Below are 22,726 nucleotides of genomic sequence, written 5' to 3'. Positions count from 1 at the left end.
CGATGGAACTTTTATTTTTTTAATTTTTTTTAATAATGGAAAGTTCTAATATCAAACGAACAGTTGACATGGAAAGATTTTTTAATAACGAACTTTCATTTCTTTACGCATCCTTCAATGTAAAAACAAAGGACAACTAGTTGTTGAAAACGTGTATCAATTTCCACATGTTACATTATAAATACCATAATATCAACTCAACGAGGCATCATCGTTCTTGGTCTCTTCCTTCTTATACAAAAAGGAAAAAAAAGAGTTCTGAAAACAAAGCTTCAATACTTTTCTCTCTTCAACCTCCAAATATGGTGGCCTTTCACAATTCCAAACTGTTACATGCCTTCTTCATTTTGTTAGCGATTTTGGAGACACAAAGTTACTTGGAGGGTAACCAACCTCCTTAGATAAGCTTGTGAATTATATATATATTTATTAATATTTATTATCACAATAAATTTGTTCTTGATGAGATTAGTTTTCATCACCTATATACTATAGGCTTTAACAACTAAGATAGTTGGCACCTTCAACCAGCATGAATTCTCAAATCAAACTGTTATGCGCCTTCTTCATGTTGCATATATCTGATCTTCTTCAGTTTCAACTTCATTTCTTACCTTGTCTTCATCTATCTGTTTTGGGTACCATATCCCTTGAAGAAATAAACATTTTTGAACCTTGCATTTATGTCTTGGAAAAAGTTTCTCTTTGTACATATAGCATAACAAGAGATTTTTCGCTCTGTCATTTCATCACTGAAGAAATACTTCCCTTCATAATATGATAGGTTTGAGAGTCAGCTGATCTATTGATTGTTCTTGGGTTTGAACTCTCCTGTACATCGATCTCATTTTCAATTTTAAAATTCATGAGTGGAACTTTTACCATCAATTCCTTGAACCTTTTCCCATGCTCATGCCATCGTCTCCTTCAATAGACCTACATTCTAGTCAAGTTTAGCACTCCTCCTACCTTTAAACAACATTCCTTGAACTTAGTAACAACTCCTACACATGAACTAGTAATTGCACCTACGTAACCTCACATTTGTTTACTTTTACTAAAATTGACACCTCAATACACTATACTACATCTGATCTAATACTTACCTATTAATGAATTCAGACAAGCATCTGATAAGAGGTGCACTTGCGGCTGACGCAGTAGCTCCAAGTTCACCCATCACTCCTGCTGCATCTCCAGCAATTAACAGAAGCGATTTTCCTGCTGATTTTAAGTTTGGGGCATCTAGCTCTGCTCTTCAGGTTTGTATGTGTTGATTCATTGGTTAAAGTATAACTACCTGAGATTAATTACTTTATCCTACATTTTTTATCCCAGACCCACATCATTTATATATGTATTGAATTGTTTAAAAACACAATGGTTGTCCCTCCACTTTGTCTCAATCTTTATCTCCCATAAAGAAAGTTTCTCAAGGATAATTTTATTATCTTTTATCTTCTTCCACCTTTCAAGAATACTTTTAATTTTATTATTTTTTCTCTTCTACCCTTTTTCTAAGAATGACCTTTTGACTTTATATATTATTTCTACTCTTCTTCCCCCCCCCCCTTTTCTACCCTTTTTCTAAGAATGACCTTTTGACTTTATATATTATTTCTACTCTTCTTCCCCCCCCCCCCCCCTTTTTTTAAATAATATCTCTTAACTTTATCATTTTTTCTCTTTTACCCGCTTAATCTCAAAGAGGATGATCCCGTTGTAGGCACAAACAAATTCACGTCTGTGTATGCGCACATAAAACTTGGTCATAATTAAGTGCAATAATACACGAAGTAAAATATATAAGTCACTCAAATACAATGAGAATCAAAAGAGAATGGTACAAAAAAGAACACTCAAGTTTTAATCAGTATAATATCATCAAAGAAGAAGAATACATAATTAATATTTAGAGATATTTACCGGGCAGACCTATCTGTTGCAATTTTATTACAAAAACTTCCCTACTTTATTATTATTACTTTTTGAATAAGGTTATGGTGACTAACTTAGTAAGATTTCATGGGGAAACTCAAATTTAAAAGAAAGATTTTAATTTTTTTTAATTTTTTAACTTGATAGTAGGGGTTGAAAATGGATGGCTACCAAGCTCCAAATTTAATCTAAAATTAAATGATGAAAATTAATGTTTTTTTGTTAAAATTTGTATTTTGAAGCTCTTAGAATATTGTCCTTATAACCCTGTGACATTAGATCATATTTTTGGATGCGACAGATAGGACTGCCAGGTAAATCTCTCTAATATTAATCTTCCATATACTTATAACTAAATACATTATTGGATTGAACTTTTATGGGAACCCAAATCCTAGCTTGATCTAGACACAGTTATTTTAACTCAGAATGGATTGGGTTTGGGATCTGGTCTGATTGACAGCCTTGGTAATATATTAACATGATGTTCCACGTGGCATATTTGGAGCCATTGATCTCATTTGGTGATTTATTTTGTGTTTTGCAGACAGAAGGACCAGCCAATATCGGAGGGAGAGGACCAAGCACCTGGGATTTTATGATCACACTTGGACCAGGTAGGCCCACAACCATCTTCCTCTTTTCTTGTAGTAGTTGACTTTATTAAAAGTGTGCCGAAGTAACTAATCAAACTTTGACTTTCTTCTCTTCAGAGTTCATTGGACTACCCACTACTGCTAACGTAGCGACTCTTTCCTACCTCAGATATAAAGTAAGTATTTTGCTTTGTTGCAGTCAATAATTAGAACGGGTCGGGTTTCCTTTGGATTAGGTTGAGCCCAATTGGGCTTGGCTGGGTCAGACTTCATGCTGGCCTGATTTTAATTTTTTAAACCTGAGACTGGCCAGAAACCCATTCTTAATGTGTGGACTAGGGGAAGGGTCTGGTTTCGAGTTAAGCCTATTTATGGAATAAATTTTTTTTTTAAAGGGAAAATATTCAAAAAATATATTTTAAAATACAGGTTTTCATCATAAGGTGCTAAAGATTTCTTCTAGGTCTAAAAAATTTCAGGTTTCATTGATCCTTTAAGGTCTCAAATTCTCAATGGCACTGTTTTGGTGGGAATTTTTTTTTTTTCATAATGGGACAAGTATACCGTAGAAACTCGATTTGACTTGTTTCATTAATTAACACAATTATTCAAGGAAGTATATAATCTTTTTTAAAATTAAAAATACAAAGTATCTATTAAGATATTTGATGAATGATATATGGGTTTACAGGAAGATGTGAAGCTGTTGAAGGATATGGGACTTGATGTGTACAGATTCTCAATCTCTTGGAGTCGGATATTGCCAAGTATGTTCTTCATCCTACTTTGGTGTGATAAAATTGTTCAATTATCACGTTTTACTCGGTTCTAGTTTGCTTCCACTCATACCTAGAATCGGAACCTAATATAACAACAGTTTTGATTCTTATTAAGAGATCCTTGGAACCAAAACTGACCATACAAACACCTAAGATACATTGGATACCCGATAACACGGACGATAATTTACTGAGACCACTAATGTTCACATATATGATTTCTACATCACATTTTTGGTTAGTTACTTGGGAAAAGTAGCCCAAGATTTTCATAAAACTAGAGCCTTACTATCATATAAATAGCAAACTTCTTCTCTATAGCAAATCAATATATTTGATATTGGGAATTCAAACTCACAGATGGTACTGGCGAGGTAAATCAAGAGGGTATCAACTTCTACAACAATCTCATAAATGAATTAATCGCAAATGGTAAGAACATGTTTATTATATTAGAATTTTTTCCCTACTTTATTCTCATCTAGATATGATTAAAATTTTAAAAACTGCTTTTCAGATATAGAGCCTTTTGTGACATTGTTCCATTTTGACCTACCGTTGGCTCTACAAAACAAATATAATGGCCTTTTGGGTCGTCAGATAGTGTAAGTATCTCATTTTTTTCTTAATTATATATTTATTCATCTTTGAGCATTTTTATAATACATATTTGTAAAATAAAGTTTTCATTAATTTCTTTTTTTTTTTCCTACTTTTAGGGAAGATTTCAAAAACTTTTGTGATATATGCTTCAAAAATTTTGGGGATAGAGTCAAGCATTGGCAGACAGTTAATGAGCCACAGATTTTCGCTCAATATGGGTATTTACAAGGACTTAATATATCAGATGATCCTGCAAGATTTCCTTACATTGTTGCCCACAACATCATATTAGCCCATGCTACTGCTACTAAACACTACAGAGAAAATTATCAGGTGATTTACATGAATTTTACTTTTCTACATCTCCCATTGTCTCTCAAGTACGACTTTTTATTAAAATAAAATATTTTCCTGGGAATATATATATACTTACCACGCATATTGTTGAAGGCCTCATGAGGATGTTAGGGTATTTTGGTAATTGCAGAGTGTTATTTTTGTTCATAGCATAAATTTTAGTTGTAACTTGGTCAAAAAAAATCAGCCCATTCGAAAACTTCGAACTCCATCAAAAGTGGTTTACAATTTACGGTAAAAATTGATGGTCCACAATTCAACTTGTAAATTGGGGTTAGAAGTTTCAAGAATGGGATGGTCTCCTCACCATAGAGATCAGCCTCACAAAAAATCGGTCCATTCCGAAACTATTAGCCCATATAGGGAAATACACTTTGGCTACGTTATTAATTATTGAACCCAATCAATAGATATACATACATATGGATCTTTTGATACCCTTCTATTCTAAAATGCGTCTCTAGCGAAAAAATGTGTATATATTTATTTTGACTGGTTCTTTTATTTTTCAGGCCACTCAAGGTGGTGAAATAGGTATGTCGTTGCTTGTTCAGTGGTTTGAACCATTATCAAACACTCAAGCAGATAAAGATGCAGCAACCAGAGCCTTCGCATTTCAAGTAGGATGGTTAGTTCCAACTATAATAGACGTGACATACTGATTATATTTAAGTAATAAGCATATAACCATCATCTATGTAAATATGATAAAGAATTCATAACGAAACTCCAATCCTTATCGTGTAAATATGAAATCAAACAATTGGGATAAAACACATATCGTTAGGATACATAACGTATCCCTAAGATAAATCCCAACAATTGGATTTCATGTTTACAAGGTTAGTATCGCGTGTTTTTGAGAGTTATATATTGTTTTTGAGAGAAATCCATTGGTCATGATTTCTCTTGTCCTTTAAACAAACAATCAATCATATAACTCAAAACTCTAATGATGAGTTGTTGTTTATCAGGTTTGCGGAGCCATTTGTGTTTGGGGAATACCCATCTATTTATGAACTTTGGTGGGGAACAGACTTCCAACTTTCACCGCTGGGAGAAAGAAATGTTAAAGGAGCTTGTGATTTCTTTGGTATCAATTACTATACATCAAGATATGTCAGAGCCCTACCAAAAATCAAATGCTGTGTACCTCTTAACTATACTGAGGACCAATTTTTGGTCAATGAAGGTGATAATCTCTACAACACAAATAGGTCCCAATTATCTCTTTCACACTAACTTATCTAATCTTTTACTCTTATCTTATGTTTCTCATTACAGTGGAAAGAAATGGAGTACCAATAGGCGATACGGTAAGATTGACCACTATTATGTTCAATAGTTAATTAGGATTTTGAACATTTGTTCTTTTATACATTCAAGTCTAAGTACTTATGTGTTATTTAAACTATTTTGTAATTTTGATTTCATGATTTTTATTTGTAGGTTCCTGGCAATACCATCCTTTACATCTATCCTGATGGGCTTAGAGATGCCATGATATATATGAAGCAAAACTACCAAGACCCTATAATCTATATCACTGAAAATGGTATGGTTAGTTTTATTAGTATTGTGTTTTTTATATAATCCAAACCATGGGTTTGTTTAATAATGAGGTGTTTCGATCTTCAAATTGACATCTTAGATTGTGAGTTATTCTTACTAGGAGATTTCAATGGTAAATGCAGGGATTAGCGAGCAACGCAATGATACTCTTCCACTCAAGCAAGCACTTGAGGATAATCATCGAATTTCATTCATTCAACGCCATCTCTATGCAGTTGAAGAAGCTTTGAGGTAAAGCCTAAAGACTTATCTTGAATTACCATATCACATTGTTATATAGAATCTGACCCATTCAATTAGTAGGCTGAATTAAGGGTTTGACTTAGTGGTAAAACTAGCGACGGGGGTTTACTCTCTCTCTGATCGTGTGTGTTTGAAAATGGGTTGCCTCTTGATTTATTCTATTTCATGTTGGGAAACTTCGGGTTGGAGGTGAGAATGTACATATGGATTAGTCTCCTCCCAAAAAGTGTGGGGATATCTCGATGATATAATAATAAAAAAAGGTCAAGCCCATGCTATTAATTTTTTCTATCAATATGGTGAGCCCACTAATTGAAACCATTTATATATATTTATAGATAGGAAAAAAGGGGGGGTGGGGGGAAGAAAGTGAATTATTTGTTCTTCTACTAATGTTAAATAATATTTTGATATTACAGGCAGGACGTGAAGGTGAAAGGGTACTGCGTATGGTCTCTATTGGACTGTATGGAAGTAGGAGCAGGTTATTCCATTCGATTTGGGTTAGGCTTCACTGATTTCAATGATAATCTCAAAAGATATCCCAAAAAATCTGGACTGTGGTTCAAGGAATTCCTCAAGAAGGCTTAAGTGATTTTTTTAAATTTGTTTATTAAATTTTATTGTATTCTTTTTATATAATAAAGCTCATTTGATATGTTATTCAATGTTGTACCACGTCATGTATGTTTTAATGAAATAAAGAAATGTCTTGTTTATTAATATTATTTGTTGAATGTTTAATGAAGATTGAATTTTAATTAAGGATGTAATTTGTAACATGTTGGATTGATGTTGGATCAATGTTCGAGTTGTAAATGATGATAAAATAAGGAACAAAAGAAAACCTTGGCAAGCAAGGGTCGAACCATAGAGACAACGTTAATCCAAAGTGCTTTTACTTCCAATCCAATTCAAGTTTATGGAAACGATTAAAAATAGTTTGCAAGAGATGATTTATCTAAAATAAATTACTAAAATAAAAATATAAAAAAAAATATAAAAGAAAAGTGTAGATCAATTGGATCCACCTTCACAAGTTTTATTAGTGAATTTTGGTTATTTATTTATCTTAATCCACTAAACAAAGTTAATGTTTGTGGATCGGAAAATCAAACAGCTATAATATAAACAAGATAAAAGTATGCAATAAATTAGGTCGAGATTATTAGATAAAAATTAACTGTTCTCTATAAAGCATGGTTATTCTTAAACTTATGAAAAAAATAAATCATCAAAACTTTGAAAACATTTAATATTCAACCTAATAATAAATACCTGCACTATCACAATACAATTATTAAGTCATTACGAGAACAGTAAAACACTACCAAATCTTGTTCCGACTTCCTCAATCGATCTAACGGAGATTTAGCCAATAGATATCGTAAGAACAATAAACAATAAAGTAAAAAAGAAGAGAGCGAAAGAAAGAAATATCTTTATTTCTTCTTGACTTGAAATCGACAAAACTTCCTTATAACTTTCATAAAACTAAGAAAGAAAAATATAAAAACCTAAACTAAAATAATAGAAAATGAGAAGTTAACCTCTAGAGGACATTGAAGATCTCTCAGATGAGATGCCTTTAGTCTGATTTCCTATTTATAGAGAGACCAGATTAGGATTTCTTGGGTAATTAGGATTTCAGAAACATTCTGTGATTACAAAAATATCAAAGTCCTACTTCAATATTAATGTATTTCAATCTTCAAGTTTCAATACGAATCTCGAGGTTTGACTTTCTTCTTTGACTGTGCCATTGTCATTGACCATGGTGTCACGGTAAAGTTTTGATCAATTGACTTGAATTTTGATGTACGATCTTATTTATGATCTTAGATCAAAGTGGTAGCTTCGGATTTTCCTGATTCGCCTCGAAACTTCGTGAATAATTCATGTTACACGTAAATAATAGTTATTAGTTCTGAAATACATAATTAAATTGAAAACGACATAAATATGGACTAACCATGCATTATGTCTAATGAGGGGATTTAGTGTTCAATTCATTGATAAAGTTTATACAAATTAGGGCTCTAGAAAAGACTTTCTAAACTCTGATCAATCAGCAATAACCATATGCGTGTCAAAATCTTAAATTTTATAAATTCTTATGATTTATATAAAAAATACATAGTAATCATAAATAGAAATAAAATCTAGATAAATCAACTTAATAATAAAATCAAATCAATCTACATAAGAATATGATTTGATATATAGTAATATACTTTGTAGATATATGGGTTTCGAAACTTTTGGAGAGGTTTGAGCTCATTTACTGAGGTTTTAGACTTGTCACCATTTAAAGAGTTTGAGTGTGAATGGACACCACTAAAATGATTTTTAAAATATGTTTTGATTTTTAGTGACTTATTTTCAATGGTAAGGTAAAGGTTTACCTAGTAAATTAAGTAAGGAGGTTCGGTTGAGGGACAAGGAATGTGTTAGACATCTTGTCTCTAACAACTTCTTTGTCCCTCCCATCTATTAATGACTACCAAAATGACTATTAAATAAAGTTTTAAAATTATTTTTTATTATTATTTTTTAAGAGTAGAAGAAGTTATAGAGAAAATTTAGGAAAATTGTATATAATCTAGTTTTGTAGAATGGATTAAAAGAGACAATAACCAAGCTATAAACCAAGTGTATACTTGTTGAATTTTTTACGAGATTGATTTTGATTGGAATCCACATAGATTCCACCATTTTTTTACCTCAAAGCTATTGTTCTTCTTATATTCTCTCTTAAGAGTCTTTATTTGTTGGTTTAGTCCTTAAGTTATGCCTATAAGTTGGAGACAACCGATGGTGGGACTAAACCTTTATGCATGAAATGTTGTCCCCATGGGACTGTTTTGTTGGCTTAAAGAATTAGATGTAGATCTAAGTAGATTTCCATCTTTAACTCTAACCTTTTTAGAATAGAAAGATGTGGTGTGTGTGCACATAGTGTAAGCATAAGAGGTTCCAATGAAATTTATTACATAACTTATTAGAGGGAAGATTACGTCAGGTTGAAGAATTACTTTCTTTCTTCTCAACTCGGGAAAGAAAAGAAAATTAAACTAACCAACATAAACGAAAGCTTGTAAAAGTAAATAGAATTGAAATACTAAGAACTTGAAAATTAAATGCTCATAAGGAGCTTATTGTGAACTGTAAGGGAAGATAACCTCCAAAGTGAGATTACTCTCTACTTCCAATTCATCAAACTAACTATAAAATTAAATACTGCATACTTAAAATTTAAATGAACATGAAAAAAAAAAAAATTAAGGTATGAGAAGAAGGGATCTAGGAAGAAATTAGTCTGAAAACAAAAATTTAACTATAGCATCCCACCTTAGTGCCTTCTTCATCTTCTTCTTCTAGTTTGACTTATGGAGATGTGAAAGGTTATGTAAATAGAGTTTGGGAAGAGTTAGGAAATTTGAGAGAAGATTTCAATTTAATTTTAGAGCTTTAGAATTTTACTTTATTTTTTCCTTTGAAGGGCTCCTATTTATAGGATTTTGAGAGATCCTTGATGATAGTTTTGTCTTAAATCTCCAAGTTATCAATATTCTCACTAAAATCTCAAAAAAAATCCCAATTACCTCTCCTCTTTTTGGTTTTGATGATCTTTTACACTTTATTGAATCTTGCCAATCATGATTATCAATGGAAAGAATGCTAAAAGACAAAAAATTCTAGAAAATTCTTAAAGAGGATCAAAGTTATCTTAGATTCTAAACGTGAGGTCAATTATAGAATAATCAAACCAAATGACATGTAAATTGGTATTTGGATTTTGGGTATTCTAGACTTTCTACCTTTCTAGACTTCTAACAACCTAGGAATATGAGTGTCTTTGCACACAAGATTCTAAAGACTTCTTGAGGATGGGTAAAATTGTCTTAGGTTTTTGAATTTTGTAAATTTATATTCAATCCTCTTTGAATGATGATCAAGGTAGAGGGTATTAAGCTAAGGTACTTCTAATAATTCTCAAGAATTTAAGCTTAGGAGAGTAATTCTACCTAAATGGGAATCAACGGTGACTTAGAGTAAATTATAGAAGAAGAAATAAAGACTAAAATGGTTATGCTTTGAAGAATTATGGAGGCTAATACAAGAGTATGGATTGGAAGAAAAATGGATTTTCTTAAAGAATAAGCTATTAACAAAGGGGTTTAAGGAGTCATTTTTCCTAAGCATATTAATAAACATATGGGTTCTAACAAACTCAACCGAATGGACCTAGGGTGAGGATGTTTGAATGTCAAAATTGACTAAAAAGATGATCAACTCAAGGTTCTATTAGCAAAATGCACTAGGTGATGGGTGACCCATGACCCTGAGGAAAATTTCTTTGGCCGTGGGTTACTTAAGGCCAGGCTTTTGAAATTACTAATTTGGAGATTTGGTCTCCACTAAAGTAGGCCTCACTCGATCCAACTTGAAGACTTAAATCATACTTCTCTTAATTGAATTTTGAGAGTTTTTAGGCTCAGTTTGGATAAATTGGGGTGTTTACAACTACCCCTATTTGTTAGAGTTGTCGGCAACGAATCACAAAGACATACAATCAAATTCCTATTTATTCGAACGAGTTCAAACTTTACGCGTTTCCAGTCTCATTTCAACGGTCTAAGAATAAAGTGAAATAAAGCACAAGGTAAGAGGTAACTTTCTCAAGCTTTGTGAATGATAGGGATGATGTACTGCTTGATTCTTTGTTCCATATCTTGATATATGGTCTTTGAAACCTCAAATCGATCTACTTGTACAATGTAGAGCTCTGGGATCGTCTAAAAAGAAATGATGACGAAAATGGCTTAAATCTTTTGTTTATCTTTAGTGTGACTAGATCAACTTCTTGCAATTTTGCTTTGAAATCTTCATGATCTCTTCTACCTTTGAAAGAGGTGGTTAAGGTTTGAATGCATGCCCCCGTGGGGACCTTAAGCTCTTACTATTACGCCACACCCTTGATCAGTAAGATAATCGTGGATTCATTTTCGAGAATATCTCTTCTTTTTATTTTGTTGCTTTTTTATTCATTGACTTCCTTTTGCTCGGTGTTCCGGAATGACTTTCTAAGACTTTTTCCTTGTCCTTGAGTAGTGTGCCCCTGCATTAAACCAAGAATACCCTTTTTACTATCATTTTCTTTTTCTCACTTTTTTTTTTTAACTTTCGATATTTTGCTTTGTTTCCATTTTGCACTTTTTTTGCTCGTTTTTTATTTTATTTTTATTTTATTTTTATTTTTTTTTGTATTTTTTTCTTTTGCAGTTTTTTACTCTTTTCAAAAATTTCATCATATCTATATATATATATATTTCAATTTTTTGTGGGTATTTTTTCCAAAATTTTCAAAATGATCTGGCCGTGAGGCATGTCATGGCTAGAGGGGCATACACTAGGTTGTGGGTTAATGATGGGAGCCCGTTTTGTGCCTAGGCCATTGGTAGTTGTTGGACTGTTTAGAACCTTAAAACCATGAACACCCCATTTGGTGTTTACTTTCATTCCAATCCACGATTTGGTCTCAGCTCTCTCCTAAAACTTCATTGATCGAACTTCTCGTACATGGGCTAACGGCATGAGAATTGATCTTGGGTTGGGTACAGACCTAAATGATGCAAATCTCGAGAATCTCAACCTCCATTGGCGCATCAAATCTCTTGAATTCCGATTTCGTACGTTTGAACTTGGATTTGTGCCTAATCGTATCTCCAACCCATTCAAAGGTATTTTTCTTTCACTTTTCCTTCGATTCTCCTTTGATTTAGCTCAGGTTAATGCTTAGGAAGGTTGTGGACATGGTTTATTGGATTTTATTTTGATTTATTTGGATAGAATGGGACGAACTAGATGGTTTCGGTTGGATTTTGGGGTGGATATGGGTATGGAGATGATGGATTTTTCGATGGATTTGGGTTGTGGCTGGATTTTGGATGATGAGGCGGGTTGATTGATGATGGTTAGGTGGATTGAGACATTATCGATATTGATAGGTGGGTTGTGGCTGGATTACTCATCATTTCCATGGTCTTGATGGTCTTTCACTTATCTAGGGTTATACTAATTATGATGATCAATGGATAGATTAGTAAAAGCCTAGCAATTTCTAGAATGTAATTAAATGATAGGTTTTTTGCATCTTTGGTCACTTCCTTTAATAGAGTATCCAACAAATTGGGAGTACAAGGGTCAATTGAGACAAATTCTAGAAAATTCTCTATGGAGGACAAAGTGGTCATAGACTTTTGAACTTGGTAAAATAACATTGAATGCTATGAAAACTTTTTGAATTTTGATGAATATGAAAAAAAAGTAGAAGTGAGAATTCATTCTAATAAGTCGTAACAAACTTGGGTTAGGGAGGTAATTATCCTTAAGTGAGGACCAAGTAAGACAAAATCTTTGTTAGGAGATTTGAGAAATTACGAGAAGACCAAAGTGGTGTAAAAGAAGAGAGATTTCTTGAGGGAAAAACTACTAAGAAAGGGGTTAGGGGGGTCATTTTCCTTTTTAAAAAATTGAGCACACATGGGTCTTAACTGTCGTAAGCCAAATTTAACCAAAATTCAACCCTGGCCAAACTAAAATTCAGCCAAGCAAAATTTTAACCCTAAACGAACCCTAGGCTCAGTCATACCAAAAATTACCCTTGGCATGGGTGAGGTCATTACAGGATTAAATATGGCCTGGTTGAAGGTAAGGTTTGGCCAAGCTTAAAATTTCCTCTGAAAATGGCCTTTGATCCATCTAACTTATCGAAAATTGGGTTTTAAAATTTTTTGAAAAATTCCTTAGGTCAAGCCCACTTTCGGAAAGTTTTTAATGTTCTCGAGTTCTAGAGAACAAAATTTTCTAAGTACTTTGATTTTTCTTTAAAAAAAAATTCTTTTACTGTTGAATTTTAATTTTAAATTTAGGAATATGGTAGTCATCAATTTCAACACGTTGGATGAAGTCAGAAAAGGTTTTTTCTCATTATTTTTTTTCATTTGATTATTTAAATATGAGTTTTTTTTTTTAAATTAAATTTATAGGGCTGCAGTGTTGGATTGCCAATTTGGTAATCCATGTGGGCTCAACGATCCTTAGTAAGATTTGAAATCTTACTAAGTTAGTCAGGCTAGCCGGACTTCTTATTTAATAATAAATGCTCATTTTAAAAAATACTTTTGTTGTTTGATGAAATTTATAGGACTGTGGTGTTAAATTGACAATTTGGTAATCCATGTGTTCCAACGACCTTTAGTAACATTTGAAATCTTACTACGTAGTTAGGCTAGCATGATTTCTTAATAAAACCTAGGGGTGTCAATGGATGGTTGAAAATTTGAATCTAATTTGAATTCGAATTCAAAAAATCTGGTATTATCCAAAAATTTTAATTGGATATTGGATTTGAATTCGGATAGTTTTATACATTCGAATCCTTATCGGATACAACTCAGATATTAACATTTCGAATCTGATGATATTCGATTCGAAATAATATATAATATATATTATTTTATTTGGTTAGTTTTTTTATACAAATAATATAATATTTATTATTTTATTTATTTATTTATTATATAAATAATATAATATATAATATATAATAAATTTTATTTTTAATAATGACAAATCAATTGGATAAGGAAAAATTATGTTTTTATTTTTATTTTTATATACAAATTATTTGAATTCTAATCGGATATTATCCGATATCCGATAAGATAATCAGATTCGAATTCGAATAGAGTTTTAGAATATCCGTCGAATTCGAATTCGGATATCAGATAAAAATATCAGATTCGGATTCGGATTCGGATTCGGATATTGTTGTATCCAAACTGATAAGCATCCGGTGACAGCCCTAATAAAACCTCCGTTCTATGAGTATTGTTTGAAAAATTATGTTTAATAGAAAAAAATATTTTTACATTGATAATATATGTTTTTTTATTTTTGAAAATAAAATACCTAAGAGAAATGCTCTTTGTTTTTTGAGAAGGTAGAGGGTTAGAACTGGTCCCATAAACATTGATTTTCCACGTGGAAAGAAAAAATCCATAAGACTTGATGCCCAAACCAACAAAACAGCCCTAACAAAATTGATTTTCGAACCATCACTAAAACAGTCCCACAAGTAAAATGCTGAAGTAACATTGAAATTGACATCGTTGCAGACATTGCTGATGTGGATGTGTTTATAAAACCATATAGGCTTTTAATCGAGATACAAGTGAGAAGCATCTATGATTCTTCGCACACCAATGTCCTAAACGATGTCAATTTCAATGTTACTCCAGCACGACTAAGAAATTAATTAATATGTTTATCTGATTCTAAGAGTAATATAAAATATGTTTATTTTGATTTTTCAAGCTATTCTAGAACAACCATTCTAAATCTAACTTATTTTTTACGTTTCCATCCCTTCACAAATTTCGATTTCTCTCCCTAACAATTTCTTTGGTCTACATGTAAAGTGCTCCAAGTTATGAAGAAATACTTTTAGATCTATATTAAAAAACCGATAAGATTTCATTAATTACTAAGAGAAGGAAACCTTTGTCAAACTTAATACAATAGTCCATGTTGGGTGGTTATCCAATTCAAGTTCTCCAATACGAATATTGCTTAGAATATTCTTTCTTGCCCATTTACCTTTTAATCTTTGATTGGTGATTTCTATCCATTTGATTTGACCATCTTTCACTATGATTTAGATTCATAGGTCACATTGTTATATTTCAAACAATTCAAAGATTGGCGTTCCTTATTCTCCAATTCAACAACGTATTCACCCATCACATTTCAAAATCATAAGGGTCTGTTTGATTGCAGGGAATTTGTATTCCAAAATACCTTTTCACACCTCTTTTATCTTATCTGAATTTTTCAACCACGATTGCGATCCATTCCCAACGATTTGTGACAATGAATGACGGATGAAAAAAGATATATTCATAATTTTAAAGATTAATGCGTACCGTTTGATCTTGATGTTTGTTTTTTATTATTATACTTGCATGCCGAGTATTCTGTAAAGATCTATTAGAAGCGAGATCGAAGCTTGAAAAATCATAAAGAGTCTTACTCGAAGCTTTTAAGATACAAACTTATTGCCTAGCACTCTCCACTGAATAGATTTTTGCGAAATACCCATAATGCATATATAATCGTAATGATAAAATAAACACGGGGATCAAAAGTTACGGTTTGTTTAATGGATAAGCTCCTTTGGACTCATTTTTCATGAGAAACAGAGGGATCATCCTCGTCGACTACCTTCCCTACTCCCTAAAATCATTAATTTATAGATAGTATTTGAATTTAAATTATCTTTTCTTTGCCTCAACCCAACCTTAGATATATAAAGGTTGTTAGGTGATTTGAATTAGGACATGTTTAAAGTAGGATGATCTCTCGTTCCATATTCCGATCAGATTGGATAGACTTAATCAAAGTGTAACCTTTTATCCGAGTATCTATTTTGCTATTATTATATCATTCATTTCGATTAGCAAAATAAAAATAAAAATATTATTCATTTCGGATATTTTGTGTGGGTCTATCCTGTGGAACGCTTGACGCTTCAACAACCACCGAGCTTGTCACTTTAAATTGTCAAGTTCAATGCTTTTTAATTTTTCAAACATCATGTCAAACACTTTCTGATTTTTCAAGTGTCGAACTTGCCACTAGATAGATGATCACAAGATACCTGAAATACATATATCATAATAGCGAAATGGATGTTTGGATCAAAAGTAGGCTCAGTTTAAGATTAAACTTTGGTAATCTAAATTAGTGTGTAACTTTGTGATCAAAAGTAGGCTCAGTTCAACTGCCTTTCATAACTAAAATGATCAGCCCTGCCTCCTACACATAATTGACATCTTTAGTTGTCATAACTAGTAGCATTTGGGGCATGGATGATAACGCCAGGTACAGTTTCTATAGATTTTAGTTCCCACAATTGAGGAACCTTGAATGGTTATCCCATTTAAGTTCGAATTTGAGTTCCCGGTTCATCACTCTAGAATGAACCCAGCTCATAGATGTAGGCAAAGATAATGCACTTCTAAAATAATAATAATAATAATAATTGTATCTTCACTGTTTGGTTCGCCAAATGGTGAATCAATCTCAAGGAGCATTTTATGATTAGTCATCAAATTCTTCCAATTCTGAAGTACATATATTGTGGATCAGCTTCACCTATATGAGTCATTTTTCATGTTGTATTTATTACCTTATTTTTACTCCTTAATTATGAAAATTAGATGATAGTTTAAAAAATTTAGATATAGCTCTCTTGACCATTAACAAAGTCTGTGTGGAAAAACATGCATTTTTGTTATTTCATCTTAGACTTGGTCAAAATTCTATGTTCAAATGGTCCCAAGTGGTTGTAGTGATCTGTTTTTATATGAGTCATTTTTCATTAGTTCATCAATCCCAACTCATTAAGCTATTTGATGTTTGCTTGTTTTGACAATTTGAAACTCACCATGGTTAACAACTTGACATTATAGGAGACATGCTCTGACTCATGTGAGAATGCTGAACCAAAATTGTGAGAGATGTTGAGGTGCAAAGATTCAAGGAATTGATCATTACTCTAATGAGAAATGTAAATTCTCACTGATAATTGAATATGTTGTGTTTTAAAATATTTTTTTAATAAATAAATATTGATTGATATAACTAATTTGATTAATGTATATGAAGTGTAGGTTGATGAGCAGCACAATCAACCCGACAATGATCAGTGTCCACAACAACCACCATAATAGTTTTTGTTTTTTGAGTGACAAACATGGATTTATAAGTATTGATTTTTAATTCAATCGACTTATTATTTTGTTATACTTTTCTCTTTAACTAATTTGATTTACTAAGTAATTGTGTTTAATTAACATGTTGTATAAAAATAAGTATTTAGTTACAAATAATTTTAAAATTAAAAAAAAATTTATTAGCGGCGGTCATTACCGCCACTATAGGCATTCAAAATCGTATTTATAGTTACGCTAAAATATTAATTAGTGGCGGCCACTGCAAGCACAATAGGTCTCATTTATATTTATAGCGATGGTAATACAATCAATTAGTTACAGTTTGTGACCACCACCATAGATCTCATTTATATCTAGCGACGGTAATAATTTCAATTAGCGGCGGTTTTTGACCGTCACTATAGGTCTCATTCATACCTCTAGCGACGCTAATACAATCAATTAGAGGCGGTTTTTGACCGCCTTCATATGGCCTTTAACTTCGCCACCTATAACGGCGTTACACGTGGCCATCACTATTAATAATAGCAGCGATTTTTTTGTATTTACGACTGTTTTTGACCACCGCAAAAAACTTAAAATTTTGTAGTGACTTAATACAATAGTCCATGTTGGGTGGTTATCCAATTCAACAAATATTGCTTAGAATATTCTTTCTTGCCCACTGGCCTTTTAATATTTGATTGGTGATTTCTATCCACTAGATTTGACCATCTTTTACTATGATTTAGATTCATTGGTCATATTTTTATATTTCAAACAATTCAGAGATTGGCATTTTTATATTTCAAAAACATAAAGGTCTGTTTGATTGCAGGGAATTTGTATTTCATAGAAAAATGGTTACGGGAGTATTTCTAGGAAAATATTAGAAAGAAAGTCCAAAAGAAATAAACGTAAATAATTTTACAACTCGGACTATTTATGTTGTATTGACTTTGTAAATAATTGGGATACGTAATAATTCAACCAAAGACATCATCTTGATGTAGGACGACTTGTATTTTCTCTTAAAAAAAATTCGTTGTAAATGCCCTTCACCTTAAGAAAGGTTTTGACAAACCCAAAATACATTTTCACACCTCTTTTATCTAATCTGAATTTTCAACCACAATTGCAACCCATTCCAACGATTTGTGACAATGAATGACAAATGAACAAAGATATATTCATAATTTTAAAGATTAATACATACCTTCTGATCCTGATGTTTGTTGTTTATTATTACACTTGCATGCCGAGTATTCTGTGAAGATCTATTCGAAGCGAGGTCGAAGCTTGAAAAATCAGAAAGCGTATTACTCAAAGCTTTTAAGAGACAAGCTTATCGCTTAGCACTATCCACACTCCACTGAATGGATCTTCGCAAAATACCCATAATGCATATATAATCATAATTATAAAATAAACATACGGATCAAAAGTTACGGTTTGTTTAATGGATAAGCTCCTTCGGACCCTTTTTTCATGAGAAACAAAGGGATCTTCCTCGTCGACTTCCCTCCCTACTCCCTAAAATCATTAATTTATAGATAGTATTTGAATTTAAATTATCTTTTCTCTACCTCATCCCAACCAGATTGGATAGACTTAATCAAAGTGTAACCTTTTATCCGAGTATCTATTTTGCTATTATTAATTCAGTTCATTAGCAAAATAAAAATATTATTCATTTTGGATATTTTGTGTAGGTCTATCCAGTGGAACACTTGACGCTTCAACAACCAATGAGCTTGCCACTTTAAATTGTCAAGTTTAACACATTTTAATTTTCCAAATTTCATGCCAAACACTTTCTGATTTTTCAAGTGTCGAACTTGCCACTAAATAGATGATCACAAGATACCCAAAATACATATATCATAATAGCGAAATGGATGTTTGGATTAAAAGTAGGCTCAGTTTAAGATTAAACTTTGGTAATCTAAATTAGTGTGTAACTTTTTGTTCTGAGTTTTCATTTTGCTGTTATTATATGTGCATTTCACTTTAAAACTTTGAACTCAACAATTGTTGAGTTTTCTACCGTCGGGCTTGATGGTTCACTATTTTTCAAGTATCAAACTCAATAGTGAATAGATCTTCATTAAAGACCCGTAGGTATATAACAAAAATAGACGAACAGATCTAAAGTTGCACCTATATCTTTAAAATTGTATGCAAGCCATTCTTGGTTCATTGATTGTTGGTACAAATTGTTAGAATAGATAGGAAATTGTGACTAAGAATTTGAAATTATGATTATATCGTTTTCCGTTCGTCATCCGTCATAAAAAAAAAAAAAAATAGAATGGATCACAATCAGGGTTGTAAAACCCAATTGAGTGTAAAGAAGTGAAAAAGGATATTTTGGGTACTTCAAAGCTTTTCTTATGATGAGGGGGTTTTTAGAAAGAAAAGTTTATGAACTAGACTGTTAATCACCTCCAAAATCTTGTAGGGTTTTTAGAAAGAAAACCCATGTTACTGCCCATTAATCAAAACTGGTCTTCTTAGGAAAAAAAATACAATTAAAAGGGGTCTATTAAATCACATGCATACATGAGACCTTAATTCATGGTGTATTATATATTTGTTTATTAGGTGATATAGACACATGCATACATGTGTTTTTTCATGACTCATTCTTAAGTCACTAGATTCCAACCGATATCCAAATTACCAAATTGTTTTATTTAAAACAAGCGATCTGCAAGTCGAATTCTTAGACTTCCCTTTAGTTGACCAATTTCAAGATTACTTCCGCAGCCTCTTTAGATTGGACTTTTTTAGCATATAAAATTCTAATCCTGGCAATTGGTCATTAGGAAAATTTAATTACTCAACGTAATGTTTCGTGTAGGTAAAGAACCACTGGCTGGAGAAAACGTGTATTATTTCCACATCGTTGGGCAAGCTATTGGGACACTATAAATATTCTAATATCAACCTGAATCAGGCCATCATCGTTATTGAGTTCTTCCTATATTCTAAGACAAACAAAGCTTCTTTACATTAATTCTCTCTTTAACCTCCAAATATGGAGGCTCTTCTCATCTCAAAGTCATTCTCCAATGGAGGACATATGAGACTACCTGGTCTCACTACCAAACTGTTCCACGCCTTCTTCATTTTCTTAGCAATTTTGCAGATACAAAGTTCCTTCCAGGGTAAACAACCTCCTTATATATATATATATATATATATCTGTATATCTGTTTTTAATGAGATTCATGGCGAGAATTGAACCGAGGTCTATGGTGTCATCACCCATAGACTTCACCAACTAATTAAACTAGTTGGCAGCTTCAATTGGCCTGCATTCTCTATCGAAGGGAGAATTCAAATATACCACAACTTCTTTACGACCTCCTATAAACCATTTAGCCATCTTAAAGCCATCAATTATTATTTTTTCTTTCTTTTCTATTTTTGCATTATGGTGAAGTCCCATGGCTTTGGAGAGGGTGGTTGGTCTGAATATTTGAAAACTGAGTAGTATTTAATATTTATTCTCTTAACCCAAAACTTAGGCCCCTGTTAGGAAAGAAAGTAGAAAGCAGCTTTTGAGACCAAGTAATTTTTAAAAATTAGAAAGTTATTTTCTTTTATGTTCTAAAAATTAGAAAATTTTAATTTTTAAAAGTAATTTTCTAAATGAATCCATTGATTGCTTTTTAAAATTTATCGAAACAGCTCTGATGGAAAATCAACATGCATTCTATTTAAATACACCACAACTCTTACCCATGAGCTCCTAAAATCTAACATCCCTCCTACTATTAAACAACCACCCTTTGAACTTAGTAAGGACTCCTATATCTTTATCGTTATTACGAGAGAAGGCTGAGTAGAAGTGGTTCCACACAAAATTTTGGATCCCACAAGTGCCCCCACCTTAACATTTAAACTTAATATAATTATAAGTCATTTTAGACAAAATCTAAGAAAATTTCATCCAACGACCCCAAGAATCATGTTGTAATTTCAAAAAAACTCTTTAATCAATATTTTAATTACAAATAAGCCTTTTTGGTACACGTGCATTTGAATACACCACCTTCTAGTGAACTAGTAATTACAGCTACACCACCCCCACATTTTTTTTACTTTGCTAGTAATTGACATCTAAACATGCACACATATATAACTGGAATTAATTCACCACATTGCATGAATCTAATACCTGCACGTGCATGAATACAGGCACGTATTTGATAAGAGGTGCATTTGCGGATGGAGGAGTTCCGCATTCAAGAATCGCTCCTGCTGCATCTCCATCAATAAAAAGAAGCGATTTTCCTGCTGATTTTAAGTTTGGGGCGTCTACCTCTGCTATTCAGGTTTGTATTTATGGTCTCATAGTTTAAAATAATTAGTTGTTGTTTCTCTTATCTTTTACACTACATTACCGGTCCCTGACTCATCATTTAAGTTTCATCTTTTATTCGTATTTGTATATCTTTTGTTATCTTAAGCATTCAATAATTTCAATGGGGGTGATGTTATGGTTGTCTATGGATAAGGTTGGGATCATATTGATACATAATTGATTTGAAATTTATTAAACCCAGACACGACATCGAATCATTTATTATTTATAGGGTCGGATCGGGTGGACAACTATTTTTCACAACGCCCAGATGCATTACTCTTTTTTGGGAAATTAGATTAAAATTTCATCAACAATTAGGATGAAAGACACCCAACATTACTTGTTTCAAAAAATATATATGACATAAATATTCATTAATTATATATTTTCAAACACATAATTGGATCAGAACCAATATCCTCGATCCGGAAATGGAGTTATTGGGTTTGGGATCTGGTCCGATTGACAACTTTCGTGAAAAATGTACTATGTTTTCAAGTTGGGTCAACAAAAGAGTATTCCACGTGGCATATTTGATGCCATTGATCTTATTTATTGATTTTTTCGTGTGGTGCAGACAGAAGGACCAGCCAATATCGGAGGGAGAGGGCCAACCACGTGGGATTTTTTGCTTACTGTGGGACCAGGTGGGCCCATCTCTTCTTGTTTTTTTTTTTTTCATTATATTTGACGTTATTAAAATTGTGCTGAAGTACCTAATCAAACATTGACTTTCTTCTCTTCAGAGTTCATTGGTCAACCTACTTCTGCCAACGTAGCTACTCTTTCTTACCTCAGATATAAGGTAAGTATTCTTCTTCATTAAAGTCCATGATTAAGAAATAAAAGTATAAGATGATTAAGAAATAAAAATACAAGATTTTTCATTTATTGTATATGAATTTACAGGAAGATGTGAAGCTGTTGAAGTACATGGGAGTCGATTTGTATAGATTCTCAATTTCTTGGAGTCGGATATTGCCAAGTATGTTTAACTTTATTAAAATTAGAGCTAGGGTCGATGTCAATGGATAGGTTTGGTTTCATTTATACTTAGAATTGAAACCTAAATAAAATATCATTTCTGATTCTTATCAATCTTGATTCCATTGAGACCCTTGGAATCATAATCGACCTTACAAATACTTGACACCCGTGAGAATTGATATGATAGAGGATTAATTTTGGATGGCGGGAAAGGAAAAAAAAAAAAGAAGTGAATTTTATCAAAAAATGATAAACTCTTGACTAAATTTCGATTCTGGGGTCACTATTCATTTAATTCTCAGAACGTGAATGTGCGAGATTGCAAGTCTTCAAGTGATGATCTCATAGGTCTAAAGTGACAATCTCGTTGATATTTTTTCTTTCCAGAGAGATAATTTCATTGGTTATAAAAGTAACGATCTCGCAGATTTATCATTTTTAGAGAGATTGTCACTTTAAACCTGTGAAATCGTCACTTGAGAAATCAGCGATCTC

At 32.2% G+C, this 22,726-nt stretch overlaps 3 protein-coding genes across 3 annotated transcripts; all 3 read left to right on the top strand.

Moving 5' to 3' along the window:
* Nucleotides 1-225: 225 nt before the first annotated feature.
* Nucleotides 226-4,956, top strand: LOC147381767 (furostanol glycoside 26-O-beta-glucosidase-like). The gene is made up of 9 exons (XM_086430002.1): nucleotides 226-384; nucleotides 1,123-1,262; nucleotides 2,486-2,555; nucleotides 2,652-2,710; nucleotides 3,226-3,301; nucleotides 3,674-3,745; nucleotides 3,831-3,918; nucleotides 4,033-4,249; nucleotides 4,786-4,956. The coding sequence occupies exons 1-9, from the start codon at nucleotides 303-305 to the stop codon at nucleotides 4,933-4,935; spliced, it is 954 nt and encodes a 317-aa protein (XP_086286128.1). The 5' UTR covers nucleotides 226-302; the 3' UTR covers nucleotides 4,936-4,956.
* Nucleotides 4,957-5,104: 148 nt separating this feature from the next.
* Nucleotides 5,105-6,702, top strand: LOC147381766 (beta-glucosidase 13-like). The gene is made up of 6 exons (XM_086430003.1): nucleotides 5,105-5,115; nucleotides 5,248-5,465; nucleotides 5,558-5,589; nucleotides 5,723-5,828; nucleotides 5,968-6,076; nucleotides 6,508-6,702. Exons 1-6 carry the CDS (start codon nucleotides 5,105-5,107, stop codon nucleotides 6,677-6,679), a joined length of 648 nt encoding a protein of 215 aa, XP_086286129.1. The 3' UTR covers nucleotides 6,680-6,702.
* A 13,134-nt stretch (nucleotides 6,703-19,836) lies between these two features.
* LOC147381765 (beta-glucosidase 12-like) lies at nucleotides 19,837-22,396 on the top strand. Its single transcript, XM_086430001.1, has 5 exons — nucleotides 19,837-20,039; nucleotides 21,076-21,212; nucleotides 21,822-21,891; nucleotides 21,991-22,049; nucleotides 22,154-22,396. Exons 1-5 carry the CDS (start codon nucleotides 19,910-19,912, stop codon nucleotides 22,277-22,279), a joined length of 522 nt encoding a protein of 173 aa, XP_086286127.1. The 5' UTR covers nucleotides 19,837-19,909; the 3' UTR covers nucleotides 22,280-22,396.
* Nucleotides 22,397-22,726: the final 330 nt, after the last annotated feature.

Source organism: Akebia trifoliata, unplaced genomic scaffold (assembly GCF_017979445.1).
Source record: "Akebia trifoliata isolate Shusen 1 unplaced genomic scaffold, ASM1797944v1 Contig00273, whole genome shotgun sequence".
In the NCBI taxonomy this organism is placed as follows: domain Eukaryota; kingdom Viridiplantae; phylum Streptophyta; class Magnoliopsida; order Ranunculales; family Lardizabalaceae; genus Akebia; species Akebia trifoliata.
This window is presented reverse-complemented; position numbering and strand designations above follow the sequence as displayed.